Source organism: Monodelphis domestica, chromosome 4, assembly GCF_027887165.1.
Source record: "Monodelphis domestica isolate mMonDom1 chromosome 4, mMonDom1.pri, whole genome shotgun sequence".
Lineage (NCBI taxonomy): Eukaryota > Metazoa > Chordata > Mammalia > Didelphimorphia > Didelphidae > Monodelphis > Monodelphis domestica.
In genome coordinates, this window is record NC_077230.1 from 46,915,863 (window position 1) to 46,941,448 (window position 25,586).

The window sequence follows — 25,586 nt, forward strand, 5'->3', positions numbered from 1 at the left end:
GGATTCGAAATTAATTAGTTTATTATATATTATATATGATTAAATATAAATAATAATTAAATATTAATTCCTGGACTCAAAGAATAGTCATTAATGGATTGATACCAGTGTGGCAGGGGTACCCCTATAGAATGCCTCAGGGATCTGTATTTGGTCTTTTATCAATGACTTGTTTAATCCATAAAATTTGTGTATGACATAGAACTGAAAAAAATAAATAACAAATTGGATGATAGTCTGAATACTTTGATGAGCTAGATGAGCATCAGACAGGATCTAATGAGATGGAATTGACTAGAGATCAGTGTAAAGCTTTATACTTGGATTCAAAACAGCAGCTTTGCACTGGCAGGATGAGGGGAGGCATTACACTGATGAGCTTGAATGTGTCCACAATAGAGGAATCAGGATGGTCAATGGCTGTGAATTGATATCCCATAAGGACTGACTGAAGGAACTGGGTTTTTTTTCTTTTCTGGGTCAAACATACCTAATTTGTTCAAGTGATCCTGTCTCGATGGTACCCGAGTGGCCCCCAAAATCCCAAGTTGTAGAGGATGGGTGGTGTTCACTATGAGAGAGCGGACAATAGTTCAGCAGTTTGATGTGATTTACTCATTGAATCATCATTCTGCCCTCAAGTTTGGGAATTTTCAAGTATTTTCTCCCAAGAGTCTTGCTAAGGTGGTTTCCCAAGCTTCGGAGAAACCATAGCAGGATCCATGTATACAAATATATTTATAACACCTCTTTTTATGGTGGCAAAAAAAGAGAAATTGAGAGTATGTCCATTAATTAGGGAATGAATGGCTAAACAAGTTATGGTGTGTATGGAATGCAATGCTATTGTACTATGAGAAATGATGAAGGGGGGGGTGCAGCGAGGGAGCATGTGAATAGAGCACCAGGCCTGGCACTAGACTCAGGTTCAAATCTCTCCACTGACACTTCCTAACTGGATGACTTTGGCAAGTCACTTAACCCCAGTTGCCTAGCCCTTACCACTCTCCTGCCTTGGAATCAATAGAGAAGGTAAAAAATTTTTAAAAAGGAAAAAAAAAAGTGAGGGGCAGGGTTTCAGAAAAAGCATGCGAAGACATATGAACTGATGCAAAGTAAAGTGGGCAGAACTAGAACAATATACAAAGAAGCAACAATATTGTAAAGATGATCAACTGTGAAAGACTCAGTGAATCTGATCAATTAAAAAAACCCGCTATAGTTCCAAAGGACTCATGAGTAAACATACAATTTGCCTCCAAAGAAATTATGGAATGTAAGTGCAGATTTAAGCATACGTTTTCTTTATTTTCTTTCCTATTTTTACTTTTATTTTTCCAGAACATGGCTAACACAGAAAAATATTTTAAATGATATGTATAATGGCTCTTGTATTTCTTGCCTCCTCAATGGGTCAGAGAGGAAGAGAATTTGCAATTTAAAATAAGAATAAAATTGATTTTTAAAAATCATAGTGTGGGAGTAGAAACACTGAAGAAAAACAGCTGCTTGATTATATGGGTCGAGAGGATATGGTTGGGGATGTGGACCCTAAATGAACATCCCAGTGCAAGCATCAACAGCATGGAAATAGGTTCTGAACAAGGATACGTGTAAAACCCAGTGGAATTGCACATCAGCTACAGGAAGGGTAGGGTTAGGGGAGAGAGGGATAGAATATGATTTTTGTAAGCAAGGAATAATGTTCTAAATTGACTAAATTTTTAAAAAAATCATAGTGTGTGTGTGTGGAGGGGGGAAGCTGGATGTCTCAGTGAATTGAGAGCCAGACCTAGAGACAGGAGGTCCTGGGTTCAAATTTGAACTCAGATACTTTCTAGCTGTGTGACCCTGGGCAAGTCACTTCACCCCCATTACCTAGCTCTTACCACTCTTCTGCCTTGAAACCAATACACAGTATTGATTCCAAGATGGAAGGTGAGGATTTAAAAAAACATCACAGTTAGGAGAAGGTGAGGTAATCTCCTCAAGATGATCACCAGCCTTTTCTCTTGCAGGAGGCTTTTAGAGACTTTGCCTCTGGTGAGAGTAAAACCAAAGAAATTCCCTTTGAAGCAAGAGAGGAGAGTACATCCTTGGTGCCACAGAAGAATAAAGACAGTAGGCTACACCCACTTTTTAAACTCATTTAGTTTATTGTTTTGAACTGGGGCTCCTTAGCCTGAACACACAGAAGCACACTTTGACAGCCCCCAATGTGCAATTCTGCATTCATTTGTTTATAAACTGTCTGGAGATTTCGTGTTCTATTAGGGAGCAGGAGTACAGAGGGGATTCCATTCCAGTGATGTAGAGCATACAGCACCAGGACAGATGCTTGGGCTTTAGTATAACTTGTTAACCCAGACAAGATCTCAAGTATGGCATGTTTTTTTATTTAAATACCTGTGTGTGTGCATGTATGTATGCATGTGTGTGCATGTGTGTGTATGTTTGTACTCCCTATGGCTTTGTCCATGGATAGATCACAGTGACTTGATGCAAACCTCAAGTCTAGAGAATGGCGTGAGTAGCAAATGACCCGAGTTGTTTTTTTCTCTGAAGGACCCAATGTCATTGTTTCTTGAACCCAAACCAATATTGAATCGATGCTACGGAAACGTGGCCATGCCCGGCTGGCTATTTCCAGACTCGTGACATTCAGCTGAAAAGAATCTTAGAAGCATCGAGGAGTTGTCCAGGTGCTCGTGCCATCCCTCCCCCAAAGGATGGAGCGACCGTAACTAGTCACCTGAGGCATAGAGAAAGATGCAACAGTAATGACTGCGCCTCTGTTTTAGACAGCAGTCATCAGCCACACAAGCACAGCTTTCTTATTCTTGTCACTGAAGAGATGAGCTTGCCTCTGAAGCCCGAGTCCTTCTGATAGTCCTGCTCTAAGTGAGGGAAAGATGACGGCAGGCGAGGCTCCCTCCCGGGGCTACCCCAGCTGACAAGGAAGGGGGCAGCCATTGGAACCACGAAAAGCTAAGTAAAAGGATGAGGCTCCTTCGCTGGTGGACTAGCAAATGCTGGCTCTGTGTCAAGACCTAATGGTAATGATTGCCCTTCAGGTTCCTGTATCTTCTTCCAAAGAGCAACTAAACTAACAGCTCTTTGACGAGGAAAACCTCGAGGTCAGTTGACTGGCACGAACATGCACGCGCACACACACTCCCAAATACTCTACATTTTAAAAGAAACATTATATTCTTCCCTGCTTTATTTTTTTTCTCAAGCAAGTCCTCCACATTGCCCCAGGACACATTGAACTTTTTAGAATGTTTTCTACTTCCTTTCCCCATCCCCATCTCTTGTTTTCATCACCCATCCCTCTGCGCCTCTCCCTGCTAGACTCCCTGATGTTCCATAGTGCTCCTCCACTTCCTCTGCCTCCCTCAGACCGCATGCTCTCATTTCCTGCCCGAGAAGCACTTCATCTCTTCCTTCTCCTTGGTTTTTCTGACCTCCCACTGCCCTATGACTTTTCCCAGCCTGTTTTCTAGCAAATTTCTTCTCCCCTCCCATGCCACCCATTCTTTGTTCTTTCTTCTCTCTCTGGCTAAGGCAGGATAATATATCAGGCACTCTCAGCAAACACTGATTTGGGGAAACAGTGGTCCTGTGCAAACAACCCCTGAGAGTTTGAGTTAGTTGGGGGACAGCTAAGCCAAGTTCAAAGGATTAGATCTGTAGGATCTTCCTTCCTGAACTTGTGCCCCTCCACCTGGTGGGGTTGGAATAAGGAAGTTGCCATGCAGGGAATCATAGGAGCATCGTAGTTTTAGGCTTGGAAGGGTCATTAGAAATTATCTGCTCATTTTATCACTGGGGAAACTGAGGCCCAGAGAGGGTAAATGATTTACCCAAGCTCATTCGGGGAGTAACAGAGCTGGAATTTAATCCCAGACCCTCTGACTCCAAATTCAGTTTTTCTCCCCAATACCCCATAGCTATCCCCAGGATATGCCACAGAACTACCATTTTCCACAACTGGAAAACATATCTTGGCACCAGACCTGCCAAAACATTCTCATGGTCCCTGCCCCTTAGGATGTCCATCTGGTTATCATATTATTTTCTCCAAAACAGAACCAAGAAATAAGCTGGGCTCTCTTGAACCCTTCCCAGGGTGTTGTTAGATATTAAAACTTTTTAGTAACTAAAGCCAAAATTTTAGTACTAAAGTAGGAAAAAGAACTCATTGTAAGGCAGCATATCTAGAAAATGTAGCCACCCCAGAGACCCAGAAGCCAAGATAAACAAGGCTTTCAGCCATACTCATGCTCAGTTTTTCTTCTCTGCTTCCCTTTCCCTGTTTTCCTTCCTTTCCCTGCTTTTATTTTCCCTTTATTTTTGCCATTGATCCAACCTTCCTCCTTATTCCTTTGCTTTGACCAAGACTTTAAACAGCTGAGCCAGCAGGCATGACTGGTCAGTTTGCAATGGTTGCAGGGCAGAAGGAAAGCCTCCAAGTCATGGGATGGAGAAGGAGTACCTGTGAGTCCTTGGTGGCTCTGATTTTTTTCTATGCGTGTGGCAAGTCGTTCCTTTCCCTGGTCTACAAGTGATTTCACACTGAGCTCATTCCTTCGGCTCTTTGAAACAGCCATCCCACATGGGTGCTGAGTGCATGGTACCCACTGACCTGGCACAGCACTGGGGATGAGGAGGGTCTGAACTGTGCTGAGCAGGCAGGCCTTTGGGGGTTTAACTACCCCACTTAGGGGGCTTATAATTTTGCTTTCTAATCTCCTTTATCATTGCATGGGCAGAGAGGTGGTTTAACCCCATTGTAGCAGGAAGGGCATCATGTCATTCTTTCAGGGACAAGCTCTCCCCCTTGTCTTGAAGGCTGATACTCGAGAGCTGTGGCAAAGAGCTGCATCACAAGAGTTCCTGGACTTCCTCTGCAAAACTGCTGGTGTAGACCATAGCTCTGTGCGTGCCAAATCAGTTTCTGGTTTTCTACAGGCAACCAGTAGAGTAAATCTATTTCTTCCCAAGAGCTGGGACTCTAAAATGCTTTCCCAACCATAGTCTTTAGGAAGTAATCATTTCCTTGATGTTAATGCTATATATGAAAAAGAACCCCGAGAACTGTTTCAGAGGGTATCCGTCCATAGGTACCCATCACCAAGAAGAAGAAAAAGCAGGAGTGCAAAGATGGCCTTCCTATTTGAACCCCCCAGCACCAGAATTACCCAAAAAGTTAACATTGCAATGGAGCTCCCAAGAAAGGGGTCATGGGAAACCACTTCCTTTGATCCATTCAGAAATATTAGCAATTCATCCCACTTCTTTGAAAGACAGAACCATTTTCTCTGACTTGAAACTGCAGAGGACCTTCCAGCTTTGCCTGTGAAGACCGGGAATCAGGAGGGAACCAAGTAGCACTTTATCCCGAGGATTCAAGCTGGGTCTAATAAAGGAAGGTAGAAAGCAGGAGAAGAGCTTGTGTAGAGCACGATATTCATGTTGCATTTGGGATACACCTGGATGGTGTGCATGGTGCATACAAGCCATAGGAAGCTCCCGTGCCCAAAGAGAGCATACTTCCTCCTGAGGTCGATCAGGATGCCTGATCCTTTATAAGGGGAGCAAGGCAGCCTCACTGAACAAGCTAATGACTTTCTTTAAGGAGTTGCTCCAGGAGATTTTCAATATCTGAGAAACTCAGACTGGATCAGATCAAAATCAATTTTGGGTTGTTGTTTTTTTTTCTCAATAGTTTTACTTCCCTTTTTTATTTTCCAAATCAGATCTATAAGGAAAGCAACCTCTGGAAGAGTATTCCATGCCTGCCCATGGAAAGAAAAAAAATCCACAACAGGAGGCTTTCCATTCTTTTAGGAACGTTTCTTAACAAAACTGTGGCTTGGGGTGTAGAGGGAAGAGAGAAAGATGGCTCGTGCTAGATGACCCTCGCTGTTTGACTTGGAGAGCGAGGACTCTGCAATGGGCCATATTCTTGAAACTGGAGAGCTGACACGTGTACAAGGCCAGGTTCCCACGCAGAGAGCAGAGAGTGGAGCTGAGCCATCCCGCCTTTGCCTTTTTCCATGTCTTGCCGCCATGGTGGGATAGCTCTTTCCTCTAAAGCGGTGAGGAGAAAGGCTGCTCATTAAGTTTGGGTTAGCACGCATACACATACACAACAACAACAAAAACAAAAACCCAGAAGCAGAAAATAGCTCGATTGAGTGCAAATTCTCCTGGTTCTCTCCCACAATAGTCATTAAAATAGCGATGATGACTTCGTACAGTTCCATCAGTCCTGAGTTGCGACTGGCAAATTCCACGCTGAGCACGTGCCTGAGGATGGCGTAGAAACGTGAGGGGGCGACCCATCGCCGCAGAGACTGCCCCCAGCAGAGTTCCAGGTCTCACCTCGGTCGGTCCACCTCAGAGGTGCTCGCTGCACACCCTGCCAGCAGTCGCTCTGCCCCCCCACCCTCCCTCTCCTTCTGTGTGTAAGGTCCAGGCATCCCTCCCTCGGGACCTCGTAGCTGCTTTGCCAACGAGCGCCGATTTACTTCTCATCCTCGTCCCCCTCGCTCATGCTGCTGATGGAGGCTGAGGCGGCTTTGGGGGAAGAAGGGGGAGAGGTCTTGTTTGGGAGCCAGGGGAAAGTGGGAGAGGGGGACCGGGAAGGAGACCGGCCCCTCGTCGGGCTGCTCGTTGGGCTCTGCCTCGGAGATAATGCCTGGAGCATCCGTCCGCTGCGTTCTTGAAACATCTGTTTCTGAAAGGAAATTTGAGAGAAGGCGCTTATTATGGAATAATGGAAGGTAACACGGAAATAGAGCTTCAAGGGCTCCTAGAGAACCCCGGAAGGGATGTCTTCCCTTGTGGAGAGAATTCCAAGAGCTTGTGTGCGAGTGCTCACATTTGCAGATCTATGCACTCTTGCATTATTAAGTTAATGATATTCCATCAATTTATTTATGGCCATTGATAAAGTCAGACTTAGATGGAGTGGAATATTGATATCTACAGGAAGATGATGCGATATTCAATGTGATAAAAGTCACCCAGGGATGCCTTTGGATTGGGGAATGGCTGACAAATTAGTTATCTGTTGGTGACGGAATACTATTGTGCTCAAAGGAATAATAAAGTGGAGGAATTCCATGTGAACTGGACCGACCTCCAGGAATTGATGCAGAGCGAAAGGAGCAGAACCAGGAGAACATTATACAGAGAGACTGATACACTGTGGCACAATCTAATGTAACTGACTTCTCTACTAGCAGCAATGCAATGATCCAGGACAATTCTGAGGGATCTATGAGAAAGAACACCATTCACATCCAGAAGAACTGTGGGAGCAGAAACACAGAAGAAAAACAATTGCTTGATCACCTGGGTTGTTGGGGATATGATTGGGGATGTAGATTAAATGATCACCCTGGTGCAAATATCAATAATATGGAAACAGGTCTAGATCAATGACAAAATTAAACCCAATGGCATTGCTTGTAGGCTGGGGGGGGGGGGAGGGGGAGGGAAAGAACATGAATCATGTAACCATGGAAAAATATTCTAAATTAATTAAATAAAAATTTTCAATTCAAAAAATAAAAAATAAAACCACGCAGGGTACCAGTATCTCAAACCCAGGATCCACAGTGGGGCTCAAAACTTGATTGCTACTTCCTGTTTGTAACGTTTATCTTCTGCCTTCTGTGCCTTTCCACAAACTGCCCCCACCAACTTAACATCCCCCACCTCCCTGCCAAGCTGCCTGATAGAATCCCTTCTTGTTGTTCAGTCATTTTTCAGTCTCGTCCAGTTCTTTGTGACCCCATCAGGGGCTTTCTTGGCAGAGATACTGGAGCAGTTGGCAGTTTCCTTCTCCAGCTCATTTTCCAGATGAGGAAACTGAGGCAAACAGGATGAAGGGACTTGCTCAGAGTCACACATCTAGTAAGTGTCTGTGGTTGAATCTGAACTCAGGGAGATGACTCTTCCTGACTCCAGGCCCAACACTTTCCAATGTTCCACCTCACTGCACTGAGGTTATAATTTATGATGTTCTAATTTCTTGAAAAGTAATGGTATCTTATGAATATATTATTAGCCAGATGTTTGACTAACCAGGACACTCTGTTCCCTGAAAATGCCACAAAACTCTGTTAAATATATCTTTATCCTATAGCCATGGTGCCAAACACCAGAGCATCTATTTAGTTCTTTAAGAGGTATTCTACAAATATTGTTATTCTCATTTTTCAGATGAGGAAATTAAGTCACTCCCTCGTGGTAACTGAGTAGCTGGTGGATGAAGAGAGTGCTAAGTCCAAAGACAGGAAGACCTAAGTTTAAACAAAGCCCAAGACACTTGTTGACTGTATGATCCTGAACAAGTCACTTAACCCATTTGCCTCAGTTTCCTCAACTGTAAAATAGATATAATAATAATAATGATAACACAGAGTTGTCATAAGGATCAAATGAGATAATGTGCACAGTTCCTGGCACATAGTTGGTGCTCCATAAATGTTTATTTTCTTCCCTTTCTTCGTCAATGATGTGAGAAAAAATAAGACATGAGCAAATATTTCTCATTCTCCCTGGCTAAGTTACGGGTTCAGACTGTGCATCTCTTCCAATGTATGGGGCATGGGAATTTGCTGATTTGGGGTAATGTGTTATGGTTCTAAAACAAAAAAAAAATGTAACTTGAAAATATTACCTTTGGGGGCAGCTAGGTAGCACAGCAGATAGAGTGCCAGGCCAGAATTGTGAGGTCCTGGGTTCAAATGTGACCTTAGACACTTCCTAGCTAGATGACCCTGAGCAAATCGCTTAACCCCTTTTGCCTAGCCCTGGCCTGAGAATTTTTATGAAGGCAGAAAGTAAGCATCTGAAATAGGTATCTATATATTTGAAATGTATACATATAATACATATACATAATATATATACATATAATAATATAAATATATTAAATAAAACTTAATAAATATAATATTTATTTTTAATTTAATTTAATAAATAAATTTCATTTAATAAATAAATAAATTTAATTTAATAAATAAATAAAACATTAAAATAATATATTAGATTTATTATATTATATGACATTGTATTATATTAAAATAATATATATTAAAAATATATATCATCTGAAGGGCAGCTAGGTAGAGTGTCAATCCTGGAGTCAGGTGGAACTGGGTTCAAATAAATAATTAAGTGTGTATATATTACAAACACACACACACACACACACACATAAAACCTTTGTGAAACCTGGCACCCACCTCTTGCTAGAGAAGTGCTAAACTTAAAGCAAAGGGAGACAGACATATTCAGACATGGCTAAATTGGTTTTGTTGACTCTTTTGGTTTGTATCCAGGTTTATTTTGGGGGAGAAAGGGAACAATGGGAGGGACAGAGAAATAAAAGGAAAAAACACAAGTAGGTGAAAAAGACTTATGAGTAATCATATCATCAAAGATACCATATCTTGAGAAATTTTAAATCAAAATTCTAGCCTTTTCAACATCTAAATATTATTATTATGGCTATTTTTAAGTTACAAATATCTATATTTTATTTGAGATTGGATTTCACATTAATAAAATTATGATAAATTCCAAAATAGGAAGTAGTGAAGGTGATACAAAAGAAAATTATATGTACACATGCCAATAAAAAATGTCATTTCGAATGAAACATACTTCCTCCAAAAGGAGGCAGACTGCAAATACAGAATGCCACATACATTGTCACCCATGGTTGGCGTGTCAGTTTAACTTAATTTTTCTCCCTTTCTTCCTAAGAAGGGTTCTACAAGTTGATAGTCGATAAATATTTATTTATTAAGCACCTCCTTTATCCCAGGCACCATGTTAAGAACTGAAGAGACAAATATCCAAAAAAAAAAAAGTCCTTCCCCTCAAGGAACTTACAGTCTAATGGGGGTAGACAAGCACAAAAGGGAAAAGAGGGTGAATACCTGAAGTGGGTACCTATGATGTGGGTAGTGTTCCTGGAAAGGCACAATGATGCTAGAGAAAACAAAAATTATCATTACAATATTTAAAAAGATATATATCATCTGAGGGGCAGCTAGGGAGTGCAGTGGGTAGAGTGCCAGGCCTGGAGACAGGAGTTCCTGGGTTCAAATCTGACCCCAGATACTTGCTAGCTGTGTGACCCTGGGCAAGTCACTTAACCCCCATTGCCTAGCCCTTACCTCTCTTCTGTTTTAGAATTGTCTAAGACAGAAGGTAAGGGAAAAAAAAAATATAAAATCTGCCTACTTTGAGTTGACAGAACCCAATAAAGGGTTCTCCTTTGAAGCAGTAGTTGAAAACTCCTTCCCAATTGGGGTGCTTTGTTTTCCTCCCCAAATGCCCCATGTTCAAGGGCTCCCACGTTTCTATCGAATCATACAATGTCAGAACTAGACTTAGGTCAGGGCAAGAAACTGAGAGCCACAGAGTTTGTGTGATTTGCCCAAGCCACGCAGTGACAAAGCAGAACTCTTCCTCAATGGGAAAATGCCACCAAAAAGGGAAGCCAGTGATCCCATTTCACATCCTGGGATCTGTTCAGAGTTCTTCCTCCTCCTATTCTTATCCTCTCACCTCAGATCGAAGGACAGGATGGTGATATGGAATATGTGCAGAGAATTTTCCGTCAGGAGCCCTATTGTTAGCCTCGGTGACTTTGGGAAAGTCTCTTTACACCTCTGAGCCTCAGTTTCCTCATCTACCTCTGGGGATAATAATAGAGGCATTATTTACCTCTTTAGGGCAATGTAGTATGTTGCTGAGAGGAAAGGTTTTTTGTACAGTGCAAATCTCTATGGAGACGTAAATTTTGCTGTTGTTCTGCAAGACAGTCCGGTCATTAGCCTGAAATGGCCAAGTAGACCGCTGTGTATCATTCTTCTTTCTAATGGAACAGAACTACTATTTTTTTTATCCAAAGCTCAGCTTCAGAATTAGTAACTGTTCTTTGGTACATAAGCAACCCTCTTGATTATGCCTTAGCCTCTTACTACTTAAATGGCACCCAATTTTCAGTAACTGGTACAATAAATAACAACTGACCACCCCATAGCAAGACGACGGGTCATTTCTGCTAAAAGATGTCAAACTCATCTAATAAAACCAAATGGGAAAAAAACCAGTGAGAGTAGAAAAAGTAAAGCGCAATGATATTCCCTCATATTAAGTCCATTTAGGAGACAAAATCAAATGCCAGAAAGGCGGGGTAGCCTGTGATTAATATGAGCTTTCAGAAGCCTTGAACTTTTGGAAGGCACTTAAAATATGTATTTTATTACTATAATCTTTGTGTATATTTTTTCATGTCAGTCATTAGCCTTCCACTGCGAATGGATTTCTCAGCATTTCCATTAGCAACATTCTTTTTTTTTAAAAAAGAGAACTACATATAACTTGTTCCTGGCAGTTTGACTCAAGACTCTCAGTGAGGCTGTTCTGTTTAAGAGAATGAAAGAGTTTGAATCATTAAGAAAACAGCAGCATGGGGCTTGCATTTGCTGTTGTATTGGTGCCAGATATTTCTCTAAATAGGTTTTCAGGCTCTTGTAACTGATTTCCTCTTCATTTATTTTTGTGCTACGGGACCCATGAAAAGCAGACGAATTGAATGGTTTTCAATGAGCTTCCCGGGTAAAAAAGCAATCAATAAATAAATATTAAAAAGTAATTTTTTATGTCTTGATTTCTTCATCTGTAAAACAGATGCATTGCTTCCGCCTTCCTGTTTTATAGTTATTTGAATATTCCTTGAATATAAGATAGTAGACATGAAAAAGCTTCAGGAAAGAGTCTTGAGAGTTTTTTTTTTCTTTTGTTTGTTTGTTTTTTAAGGTAATGGAAAAGTTCTGGATAGGAAGACAGGAGATCCAAGTCCAGATACCATTTTTAATACCTACTATTAATTGTGTGACCATGGAGGGGAAATCACTTATCCCACCCTATCCATCTAGCCAAAAGAACCTTAACCTTTTTTGTATCACGGACCCCTTTGCTGTCTAGTGCAGCCTATGGCACAATTCTCAGAATCATATTTTTACATGCATAAACCAAACTACATTGGATTACAAAAGAAATCAACCACTTCCTTTGAAATATCATTATGCATTCTTTAGAAATATAAGGGCACCGAGCTAAGAATTCCTGACTTATCCTCTCTGCACCTCCATTTCCTCATCCTCATCCCCATCGATGGGGATGATAACATTGGTCCTCCCTCCCTCAGAAAGGTCAGATGATCTGGCATATACGATAGTCCTTTGTAACCACAAACGCCGTATAAATGTGAGTTTTTCTTGTGTCACTGTCTAAGCACCAAGAGGTGGACGGAGTTCTTGGGGTTCAGATCTAATTCTATCTAACTTTGTGCGGAAGGTGCCTCCGAGAAAGGTTAAGGTCCTGGGAAGCCCCCCAGAAGGTCGAGCCCATCTGTGGTTCTCTTCTGTGCAGTTATGGAATCCAATAACTGTTTGTGGATTTAGGATGGGCGTCCTACACCTGATGGGTGCTCAGTGACGATGTGTTGACCTGAAGAGGATAACCTGGAAGTTATCTCTATTCTACAAACTAACCAACCAACCCACCCCTCAGAGATTCTTCTCAGTCTCTAAAATTGTGTTTTGACCCTGTCTGAGAGCAGCTCATTTTTGCTGGTACTTTATTTGCAGGGAATGCAGACCCTCTATTTTAGGAAATGAGTCCCAGCCCCCAAATCGACAAATAAAGAATTATTATAATAATAGCATATTCATGAAAAGCAAATTACTTATCTTGGAGTTTAACATCCTTGTAACTATTCCTGTGCTTTTAATGTCAACAGAAAAGGCAATGTCGAACTCTGGTTGATATGGCAAATTAATGTTAATAACAGTTTTGACATGAATAGCACGTTATTTAAAAAAAAAAAGAAAGAAAGAAAAGCCTCTTATCTCCAAGCTGGGTTTCTTTCTTTCTTTCTTCCTTTCTTCCTTTTTTTTAAAATCCCCTCATCTCACAGTCAATGAAGGTTTTCCTAGAACAATGCTTGGTATGATTTCATCCTTCCCAGGGTGAATAATATGAGCGTGGTCGGTGAAATCCTGCATTCCCTTTCTTGTCTGCAGCCTGCGAATGGAGGGATGGAGGTGGGAAGAAGGAATCCACCCCCTTTAAGTTTCCACAGAGAAGGCTTCTCACCAGAAATACATTTCAGTGCCCCTGACAGTCAGCCCAATGCCTATGACACAACTAAAAATGAATTGCTGTCTCTTCGGTGTTTTAAAATTAGGTAGAAAAGCACACGTTTATATTATGCACTCTTGGATAAAGGGGGATGTTCAGGTCTGCCAGGCTCCACTGGGGGCTGAACCAGTCCCTTAGGAAGCCTCTAGAGTCCTCCCTACTTAACTGCTGCTCATTTCTATCACTTTAAGGCTTACAAAGTGATTTCCTTAATACAACCATTTGAATTGAATAATGGATAGTATTACTCGCATTTTACAGATGAGGAGACTGAGGCTCAGAGCCATGACTTGCTCCCAGTCCTCCAGTTGAAGTGATGTTTGAATCCACTCAGTCAGGTGCTTTTCCTGATTCAATTACAGAAACATTTTAGGACTTGTTTTGTGATATAGCTGTGGCATAGTGGACAGAGAATAGGCTTCAAAGGGAGGAAGACTGGGATTCCACTTCCACCTCTGACACTAATGGAACATCCCACCTGGAACTAGACTCTAGTCCCAATTCCCTCCAGGGCTTTCTCTCTTCTAATTATTTCCTATCTTGGATATAGCATATTTGGTATATATTTGCTTAAATGTTGTCTCCTCCATTAGACTCCTGGAGGGCTGGGAGTGTCTTTTTGTATCCACAGCTCCTAGCACAGTGCCTGGCACATAGTAGGCACTTAATAAATGTTTAGGGAATGGAATTGGATTGAACGTGTAAGTCATTTGACCTCTAGGAACTAGGCAAACTCTTGTCTGAAGAGGACAGAGCAACACTGAATAATCACATAACAAAAGCTCTAAATCAGCCAGGGGATAGCAGTGACAATCCATCAATAAAATAATGAAGCCCAAATAAATGTTGTTAAGAAGCATCATGTGTCACAGTTAGTAAATGTAAAATGACTAAGAGGCTGGAAATCAAACAAGATTTCCACTTTTCTTTTAAAAGGAAACTCATGTTGCACAAAAAGTCCCTTTGCAAAGAGTTCACGTCAATTCTGCTGCTAATATCTGTTATCTTCTACAGGGATGGAAGTATTATTTTAGGTCTGTGAGGACAAAAGGGGGAATGCAAAATGATGTTTAATCATGTCCTTTTTCTTTTTGTTGGTCATTATCCAAAGTAGCTAGGAAGGAAGATTCACGTAAGGGATCTCCTGCTTAATTTTTTTTTTTCTTGTGGTTTGGTACCAGGTTCAAACTTTCAGTGCTTTTGAGCCCAATTCTGTTCTGTGATGCCCAATGTGAAGCTGGAAAAATCAGGGGCTAGGTATTATAAACCCAGGACAGCATCCCATCTCTCCATCATTCTTCTATTGTACTAGTAGATTTATAGAAACTCATCATGGATTCCCATGGATCCATACATGGATTATACAGATGATTCTCAGATCTATTTGTCTAGCCTTAACTTTTCTCCTGACCTCCAGTCTCACATCTCCACTTGTTCACTGGATATCTCAAACTGATTGTCCTGTAGATATTGTAAACTCAACATTAGCACAACTGAAATCTCCTAAACCCCTCTTTTTCCTAACTTCCCCATTCCGGTAGAGGGTATGGCCCTTCCCCTAATCACTCAGGTTCTTACCTAGATATTATCCTCAACTTTCCTTCACCTCTCCTATCCAACCAGTTGTCAGGTATGTCTTTTCCCCCTTTGCAACATCTTTGGTATATGTACCCTTCTTTCCTCTGACACTGCCACCAGCAGGGTTCAAGTCCTCATCCCTTTGTGCCTTTGGCCCATCTCCCTGCCCCAAGTGTCTCACCACTCCAGTCCATCCTCTACTCAGCTGTCGAATTGACCATCCTTAATAATAGGTCTCAAATATGCCAGATTGTTTACTGTCTGAGGAGCAGGGAGGGATAGGGGGGACAGAGAGATTTTGGATTGCAAAAGGTCAGAAAACAATTGTTCAAAAAATTGTTTCTACATGTAATTAAAAAAAAAAGACAGGAAAAAAAGAATAGGTCTAAAACTCCAGTGGCTCCCTATTACCTCTGATCCAATAAAAAATCCTCTGTTCAGCTTTTAAAGCCCACCATAACCCAGTTCCCTGCCTACCTTTCCTGTCTTCTTATTTTTCCCCTTCAGGTACTCTGTACTCCAGTGAAACTGGCCCCTTGCAGTTAGATTTCCTATTTCCATTTTTCCTGGTGGTCTCCCATGCCTGGAACTGTCTCCCTCCTTTTCTCCATCTCCTAACTTCCCTGGCTTCCCTCAAGTCTCAACAAAAGTCCTATTTAAGAAGCTTTTCTCATTCCTCTTCAATCTTAGACCCTTCCCTCAGGCGTTATCTTGAACCTATCCTGTGTGTATGTCTTCTCTGTATGTTGTTTCTTTCTCCTTTTAGACTGTGAGCTCTTTGAGAGGGAGGGGCTGATTATGACCCTTATTTATACTCCCAAATGCTTACCCCATGCTTCATACATTGTAGGGACCTAATAACTATTGTTGACTGACTGACTGACTGACAATAAAAACAGGTCAAAGCGTTGGGCATGGGCCAAAGTTTGCCTAAAAAACCATCCCACTTGTTATACCAGGACTGAGGGGGCTCTAAAATGAGTACCCCAAGAGCCTTCTGTGAAAGAGAATTCTTTACTCTATTGCCTATCCTGAGTTAATACTAACTTAAGTACCTCACTAGATGGTGAAGACAGGATTAATTCTCCTTTGTCTACCTTCTGATTGAATCAGCACAAGTTTGAACTAGGTGGAGGAACTCACAAACCACTTAGTGAATTCACACCCTACTTAGTGCTAGGTGAGAAGCCAGTAAGACACTAACTCAAACAGTCAGAAACTTGGGAATTCTTTTGAGTTCATACCCGCAGAAACTGTGAACCCTTTTGATGAGTATTCATCCCTCCAGAAGGTGTGAACTGCTTCCCACAAACATTGCTGCCTGAGCAATGCTAGACAATTTGAAAGCTGTGATTGTCCCCTGTGAAGAGGGGAGGAGACAAGGAGCCACTATAAAAGGTCCTGAATTTCTGGGGCTAAGGAAGTTGATTCCAAGAAGGAAGTGGGCTTCAAGAATGAGTTGGAGGGGTCAGCTGGGTGGCTCAGTGAATTGAGAGTCAGGCCTAGAGATGGGAGGTCCTGGGTTCAAATCTGACCTCAGACACATCCCAGCTGTGTGATCCTGGGCAAGTCACTTGACCCACATTGCCTAGCCCTTACCACTCTTCTGCCTTGGAGCCAAGACGCAGTATTGATTCTAAGATGGAAGGTAAGGGTTAAAAAAAAAAAAGAATGAGTTGGACTTCAAGAAGGAAGGCAGATTAAGGAAGGTTGACTGAAGGGAAATAATCAGCCTCAGGAGTCATCTTCAGCTCGAGTCATTGTCTTGACCTGCCTCTTGGAGGGAACTTGGATGAGTGGATAGCTGGCTTTCCCTTCCGGTCTTCTGGAAAGAGCTTAATTCCAGTTGAAGGTTAATAAGTCCTGACTGAGCCAAGCACTGGAACAATATTTAGTTAAATATGTTAATGTCTTCTCTACCCATTTGTATTTCTCTACTTTCACTCTTTCCACCTCTTTTTGTAAATAAAAGCTATTAAAGGTCACTTCAACCTTGAGCAAAAATACTTTGAATCATATATTTTAGTCAAACCCTTAATTTTAAACCTTAACATTTTCTGTTCTCCACCAGCCACTTCTTCCTACAGTCATTTCTTTTACTGCTGCCACCAAAAGGGAGACAGGAGCCCTTGGTCCTTAGGGAGCTTTCACAAGGGAGCACATAGAGGGTGCACCTGTTTACACTTGTCCTATGCTTGGCAGGCTGCCTAGATCCAGAAGCTACGTGTGTATTCAAGCCATGTTAGCACAAGCGTTATTAGTTTTTTCTGTGTCGTGGACACCTTTGACAGTTTGGTGAAGCCTATGGACCTCTTACGTAATATATATACATATATATATAATGTTATATATATAAAATAAGTAGGACTATAAAGGAAACTATATTGAAATAGTTTTTAAAATACTTTAAAAATGAGTTCAAAGGGCAGCTAGGTGGCTCAGTGGATTGAGAGCTGGGGCTAGAGACAGGAAGTCCTGGCCTCAGACACTTCCTAGCTATGTGATGCTGGGCATGTCACTTCACATTCATTTCCCAACCGTTACCACTCTTCTGTCTTGGAACCAATGCACAGGATTGATTCTAAGCTGGAAGGCAGGGGTCTAAAAACAAACAAATAAGCTTATGAACCCCAGGTTAAAAATCTCTGTTCTAAAACATGTAAAACCCAGTGGAATTGTTCATTGGCTGGGGGGGGGGGAGATGGGGAGGAGGGGGGGAAAGCACATGGAAAAATATTCTAAATTAATTAAATAAAAATTTTAAATTAAATAAACAAAAATTAAATTAAATTAAGGTTTTCAATTAAAAAATCTCTGTTATAAGATTGATATGAACTGACACAAAGTGAAGTGAATAGAACCAAGAGAAGGGTGTTTATATGATGATCATTTGGGAAAGACTAAACTATTATCAGTAAAGTTTCAAGATAACCCCAAGGAACTCAGAATAAAAAATGGTATTTAGCCAAAGAAGAGTTCCTTCTTCTTGAGACCCTATTGCAGATCAAAGCATATATTTCCTTTTCACTTTATTTTCCTTGATATGTATCTTCTGTTACAGCATGAAAAACATAAAGATATTACATGAAAGCATTTGGATAACCCTATATCAGACTATTTACTATCTTGGGGAGGGGAAAGGAGAAGGAGGGAGGAGAAGAATATGAATTGCAACATGTCAGGAAGCAATTGTTAAAAACTGTTTGTCCATGTAATTAAAAAATTTTTTTAAGTTAAAAAAAAAGAATCCCTGTTCTAGCAGTATAGGTCCCCACACATACACATATAAATAGATATCTACACAACATGGGGTCCCTTCCTCTGCTTCCTGTGTATCTGCCTCTTTCTCACAGATATGAACAAAATGGCAGCCTCAGGGAGGGCACAATTGTACCTGCAGCCAACAGGGTTCATGTTCTCTCCAAGAATGAATCCTGAGCTTTGTTCTGTTGTTCAAAAACAAATCAAAAAGCATCTTAAATTGCTGCCTGACCTAAGGTTGCCTCAATACTTCAGGAGCCATTGATTTCTTTGCTGAGCTTGATCCCTTCACAGTAACAGCTTTCCCATGCCTGATCATCCTTGGGAGTGTGTGGCTGAAGAGATCCATCATTTATTGTTGAGCAACCCTGTGACAGTGAGCCCATCTCTCTACTTAACTAGGCTTGTACTCAGATGAAAGATAATACAACCTGTTGTCAGCCTGTCCTGGGACCAGCCATAGATTTTGTTCCTTTGGCTCAGTCTTGAGTTCAGGCTTACTTCCCTGCCAAAATGAGGCATCAGAGGAGGATAGTGGAAGGACAGAATTTTAGCCCCAATCAACTATTTTGATAAAGCATCAAATCAGCTATCCCATGGCCTCTCCACCTGAATGATCAGGCCAAATTTCCCTTGCTGGATTGACTTTTTATATATTTAGATTCCTTTTTCTTAGTGAGTTGAAAATGAAATCAGGGGCAGCTAGGTGGCTCAACGGGATAGAGAACCAGGTGTGGAGATGAAAGGTTCTGGGTTCAAATATGACCTCAGACACTTCCGATTTATGTCACCCTGGGCAAGTCACTTAACCCTTACCAATCTTTTGCCTTGGAACTGATCCTTGGTATTGCTTCTAAGACAGAAGGTATGGGTTAAAAAAAAAAGAAAGAAAGAAAATGAAATTAAATCAAATGGTTTCTTACTGATTTGAAAACCATTATAATATAATATAATATAATATAATATAATATAATATAATATAATATAATATAATATAATATAATATAACATAACATAACATAACATAACATAACATAACATAACATAACATAACATAATATAATGTAATGTAATGTAATGTAATGTAATGTAATGTAATATAATGTAATGTAATATAATATAATATAATATAATATAATATAATATAATATAATATAATATAATATAATATAATATAATATAATATAATATAATATAATACAATACAATAATGTAATGTAATATAATGTGATGTGATATGATATGATATGATATGATATGATATGATATGATATGATATAATGTAATGTAATATAATAATAAAATAATCCCAAACTCCTCAGTATAGATTGAGAGATTTCCTAAAGTCATCCTCTTAAAAGAAATACCCCAATAGTCAAGGAAATTTCCCTATCCTGGAAGGAAGTGTTATCCATACCCAAAGTGACCATGTTTAATAGAAATTTTTTTAGCGAATGAAGCAGGAAAACTGTAGACAGTATCTTAAACCCACAAACCACTTTGTTTCCACATAGGCTATTTCTGCAAAACTGTACCTGCAAGTTCCTCCCCTAGAGGAGAAGGGAAACTCAGGGCACCATTCTGGGTGACATGAATGACACAGAAATGAGGTCAACCACCCTGATTTCCATCATAGAGGCCATGTTGTAGGTTTGGCATGGCTTGGGTTAAGCAGGTCAAGATTTAGAATGAGATAAGGTCCTTGTTGGGACAACAGTAAACAAAAGAAGACTTACTAAACCACCGGGTGGAAAGGATGCTCAGCAAGTGTGCTACCCTGCTTCAGGTAGGAGTACCTAACCCTGCTCACTCACCTTGTCTCCCTATAGAAACGTGTCTGGTCAGAGAGGCAGGTTGGAGGTGGTGACTTGCATGGCTATGGAATAGTCACTGAGTCTGGAGGCCACTAACTCCTTGTGGGCTGAATGTTTATTCCTTAAACAACCGAAAAGCTGTCTCAATGGCTATAGCGTTAGCCTCCCAAGCCAACCAAGTCTCAGAGACAGTCTCCTTGCCTTTTAAGGGGGGAAAAAAATCCCACTGACCTAGCCTACCTAGCCTACATGGCAGATATGGCTCCTACCACACATTAGATATAGGATTGAATAGAAAGAAATAGTTCTCACTCATGTCTCCAGAGAAGAGATTACATACCCATGCTCCATCAGGTCCAAAGAGTTCTAGAAAGTTGCCAATAAACTCTCGAGACTTCTCTTCCCACTTCTGAATTAAATCATGGCTCTTTTCTTCCACCTTATAAACAAACTCCTTTGATTTTTCTTCTACATTCTTGACTTTTTCTTTCATTTTGTCCACTTGGTTCTGGAAACGGTATTTCTTCTCCTGGTGAAAAGTATAAAAATTTATCAAATTAATACACTGTTCATCTGATCCTGGGTGTGGTAGGATTTCACAGAGACAGATAATAGCTCTAACTTTTATTGGCTTGTACAAGATGGACAAGTCACTGAAACTCATTAAGCTTCAGTTTCCCCATCTGAAAAATAAACACATTAATGCTAGTGCTATCTACTCCATAGGGTTGTCATGAGAAATATGCTGCTTATGTTTCAAGGATCACAATGATTTCATAGGTATGGATCCTTCTTCTTGGCTCTATAAAAGGAGTCTTTAACCTGGAGTTCACAAACTTGTTTTTAAAATTTAAAAAATCATTTTGATAACTGTCTCAATATAATTGGTTTCTTTCAGAATGCTAGGCATTTTCTTTTAAGCCTTTAAAAACAATATTCTGAGGAGGGGCCCATAGAGTTTGTCTGACTGCCAAAGGAGTCTATGAAACAAACAAAAAAAAATTAAGAAATATCTCTATAACTTAGCAGGCCTTCTTTTTCTTTTAAGTTTATTTATTTAATTTATAATTTTTTCCATGGTTACATGATTCATGTTCTTTTTCTCCCCTTCCCCCCCCCATCTCCCATAGCCAATGAGCAATTCCACTGGGTTTTATGTGTGTCATTGATCAAGATATATTATTGATATTTGCACTAGAGTGATCGTTTAGAGTCTACATCCCCAAACATATCCCCATTGAGAAGGCCCTCTTTGGAGAGTTTCTGGGGCTGAAAAAATGCATCCTTTGTTGGCCAGTTTTCTGGTGATGAACTTTCTGTATCTTGAGATAACAGAAAACAAACACCACCAGTACCATAATCATGCCTTTTTAGTACTTTCAAGGACCTGGAGGATAGAGATACTTCCATGCTAAGATGAGGTTTTCGAACTGGTCTTTAGGGGAAAGATAAATAATGTGTGTAGGCATTATTTTTTTAGCTCTCATGTATTCCTGGCCTTAAAAAGATTTATTCATTTGTTAAATTGATCTTCCTAACATGCTAGTTTTAGGATATGATATGATCAGATCTGTTGATCATCACACACACACACACATATTTCATTTCATTCAACAATATCTAGTGGATTCCTACTTCCTCCAAGATCAGTTATAAAGTTATTATAAAGTTATTGACTTTTAAAGCTCTTTATAACCAGGTCCCTCCCTTCCTCCCTCCCTTTCCTGTCTTCTTATACCTTATTCTTCTCCACCTGCTCTGTGATCAAGGAAAATTGACCTCCTTGCTGTTCCCTGCATACAACAGTTCATTTCTCAACTCCAAGCATTTTCATTGACTTTGCCCTGCTCCTGAGAGTTTCTCCCTCCTCTTCCTCACTTCCTAGCTCCCCTAGCTACCTTTAAGTCTCAGCTAAAGTCATAATGTCTACAGCTAGATAGCAATATGGATAAAGTGCCAAGCATGGTATTGGGAGGAACTAAGTTCAAATCTGACTTCAGACACTTCCCAGCTGAGTGACCCTGGGCAAGTCACTTAACTCAGTAGCCTAGCCCTTGCTGCTCTTCTATCTTAGAATTGAAACTATTTCAGAAGGTAAGGATTAAAAAAAACCTTAATTAATTCCTCTGAGATCATACTGTTATAATAAATTTTGGAAGGGGGGAAGGAAGGTTATATACAAAGGTAAAATCACATATAAATAAATTGAATTTATTAACAATGAAAGAAAGGATGGGAAATGAACAAGGGAGAGGTCCAAGATATTTGCCCACTATAATTATTTTCCTAAGCTAACCTGTCTAAATAACTTAACTACAGATTACTAAGGGGTAAGTCCAATAGGGAACCCAAAATCTCACAGAGCCCTTGGCAGGTAGTTAGCAGGAATCCAGCTGTTGAGTCCTCAGATGTCCCAGGGAATAGAGAAAAGGCTCCTCTAACACACTCTGTCCACCAGAATGTATGGGAAATCTTCCTCTCAGCCTTGTTTTATTCAGAGGCAGTCAGCTTCCAAGATGATCATGTCTAGGTAGAGTCCAGGTACACACACCCTTCAGGCTTCACCATCAGCTCCAGACAGGCCATTTACCTTCAACAGCTTGGATTCTTGCCCATAATTTACATAATAAATCCCTACCTGAAAGATTCATGGGACAGTCTGGCATACAAAGAAATGCATGCTCCATATAACTTGCATTGTACCAACCATTCTACAATTCTTAGGAAGATTGCAAAACTGATTTACTGGCTCCAGAATCAACCAAAAGATAATATATCTGGTCTCCTATAGTAACAGACATATGATTCTGTACTTTTTGGAGGTTGAAATGTTTCCAATACTGGTGCAAGCATAGTAACATAAGCACAAAACTCAGTCATTTCCTGTCCATCCAAGTTTACATCTCCTTGAACTACATAATATTCCCAGGATTTTGCATCTTTAACACCATCATCAGCTTTATCACTCCTCCCTTTGATCCTTATACTCTCTACCTTGGTATCATTGTTCTCATTTATAATCACTTTATCATTATCCAGTTTACATTCTCCACTATTTTCCATTATTTTAAAATAATTGGAAATTTCTACTACTTTTACATTATAATATTCTTTTTCCTTACAATTATTAACACTAATTACATTATCCTTTGGTTTAATCACATCATCTATATCTTCATTAACCTTATTACCATGACACTCACTTTCATTTAATATCAATCCATTTCCCCTTGATTCAAGTACAGAAGAACACTGAGTAAACCTTCATAAGGAACAAGCCCCTTTGCTTTGATCACGCTTAACAACCTGACTATATTTAGGCCTTATTCCAGACTTAACCTAGTCCTGCATGTTGCTCAGATATGGTGCTTGTGCTTCCTGACAGCAGGCATTCTGGCATATATTTCCATTATTCCTTCTTGAGTAGTTAATCCAGATATTATTGTTATTATTATTGTTGTTCCAGTTATTATTGTTGTTATTCCAATTATTCTGCCTACTAAATCCTCCATAACTGTTCAATTGTCTGGAAAACTGACCTCTGTATCCGCATTCCCTGACAAAATGCCCAATCCTATTGCAAAGGAAACACTGTTGGAGACTTCTATCTTAAGGCTTGTAATAGTTGTTATTAAGTTTCATAGATCTTAATGCTGCCACTCTTAACCTCTTTAATCTCACTTGCCCTAGCTTTTCCTTCTTCTTCCTTTAATTTTCTTTTATGATCTTCTATAACTGTATCCCTTTCCTCATATTTATCCTCAGTATCTGTGCATAAAGTATGTTGCCTTCCTTCTAACATCCTCTAGTTCCATCTCCTCCCAATCAGGGTAAATATTTTTGAAAAATAGTTTTATTTTAGGGATAGCATTTTCCACAAAGATTCTTTTTATATGTGCTATTGTTCCCTCTTCCAGAACATCCATGTTCAGGTATGTCTCAGCTGCTTCAGTGATGTGATCAAGGAATGAAGTTGGTGTTTCAGTTGCTTTTAGCTTTATACCTCCAAACTTAAACCATGCATTTGGTCTCTTAGTATATCTACCTATAACCTCTAATATTGCTTGTCTGGATTCTTTCATCATGTCATATTGGGCTTTGTCATTCATGTCTGTGTCATTATAATGTTCTGGCTATGGTGTTAATAAGGAATCCTGCCTAGTTTCATCTATGAATTTGTTCCTTTCCCTTTTTGTCAAAAGTTCTTTTATTAGTAGGGCAAAATCATTGTCATCAGGATCAAACAAATCAATGGCCCTCCTCATTTCTTTGATTACTTTATTAGGTTCATCTACAAAGGCAGGTGTTCTCTTTTTTATGGATTCTAAGTCTTCAGGTGTAAATCTCTTATGGGTTTTCACCTGGAATATCTCATCCCTAGAAACTACTGGAAGATCTCTTAGTGGGAATAAGGTAACCATCCCTTCAGCCTCTTCCTTCTGCAGTCTATTCAAATGTTTAGATGTACCATCCTTTTCCTTTACCTCAAACCCATATTCATTATTTATATACCTTTTGTCTTTTATATACATTTCCAGTTGCAGCTTCATCAGTATGACCATTTGCTTAAGTTCAGAATCCTTTGTTACCCATACCATTGTTTTCTTCAATCCATTTCCAAGAATAAATAACACGACTCCACACTTATACCCAATACAGATACAAATACACAATATGGGGACATGGGACAAGACAGTTTGTACAGTTATTTCCATGCATGATTTCATCCACTGATAGTCCAATAACATATAACACAGTTTAGGGAACAGGGTAAAAACAATGTATGGGATATGTAGAACACACTCCCACATTACATAGAAAAAAAATCCATTAACATGTTTCCAGACATGTTTATATTCATTAACAATCTATTATATAAAATTGAATTAGTAGTATTATAATCCACTTTGATTAACTTATATATATATATATATTTCTTTCTTTAATTGTATATATATATATGTGTATATATATATATACAATTAAAGAAAGAAAAAAATTCAAAATATTTTCCAAAAAAATTCCAATATAGCCACCTAGTCCATGTAGCAGGGGATTTAAAGAATTAAATGTTTCTCAGTGCTCTCAGGATTCCGTTTCCCCCACCTGTGAAATGTTCTACCTGCTGAGAGCAGAATGGAATCTTCCCAGTCTGTAAATGACTCGTAACTGTTTTCCCTATATAAATCCTATTTTTCTAAATTCTATCCTACCTGGTTCATCATAACTGTTATAATAAATTTTGGAAGGGAGGAAGGAAGGTTATATTAAAAGGGTAAAATCACATATAAATAAATTGAATTTATTAACAATGAAAGGAAGGATGAGAAAGAAATGAGGGAGAAGTTTTCATCTGATTATAAGCCCCATATATTTACCCACTATAATTATTTTCCTAAGCTAACCTGTCTAAATAATTTAACTGCAGATTACTAAAGAGTAAATCCAACAAGGAACCCAAAAATCTCACAAACAGAATCCTTGGCAGATAGCCTTGTTGTTTTATTCAGAGGCAGTCAGTTTCCGAGATGATCTTGTCTGGTCCAGGTACACAAACCCTTCAGGCTTCACCATCAGCTCCAGACAGATCGTTTACCTTCAACAGCTTGGAACTTTCCCTCTGCCAGCTCTTGGAGAATTCCGAGTCTTGAGGTCTGCCAATCTTCTTGCACTTTATAACTTCACTCTCTA

The 25,586-nt window shown here is 39.8% G+C and overlaps 1 protein-coding gene across 4 annotated transcripts in view; it reads right to left on the bottom strand.

Annotated features, from left to right (window-relative positions):
* Window positions 1-2,133: 2,133 nt before the first annotated feature.
* The window catches only part of PCYT1B (phosphate cytidylyltransferase 1B, choline), a 130,941-nt gene continuing 107,488 nt past the window's right edge, over window positions 2,134-25,586 (bottom strand). For all 4 annotated transcript variants that reach the window (XM_007493401.3, XM_001362246.5, XM_007493405.3 and 1 more), the window contains 2 exons: window positions 20,236-20,424; window positions 2,134-6,745 (listed from right to left, as the gene is read on the bottom strand). In XM_007493401.3, the coding sequence (XP_007493463.1) occupies window positions 6,533-6,745; window positions 20,236-20,424 (402 nt within the window). In that variant the 3' untranslated portion in view covers window positions 2,134-6,532. The remainder of the gene's footprint in view (window positions 6,746-20,235; window positions 20,425-25,586) is intronic.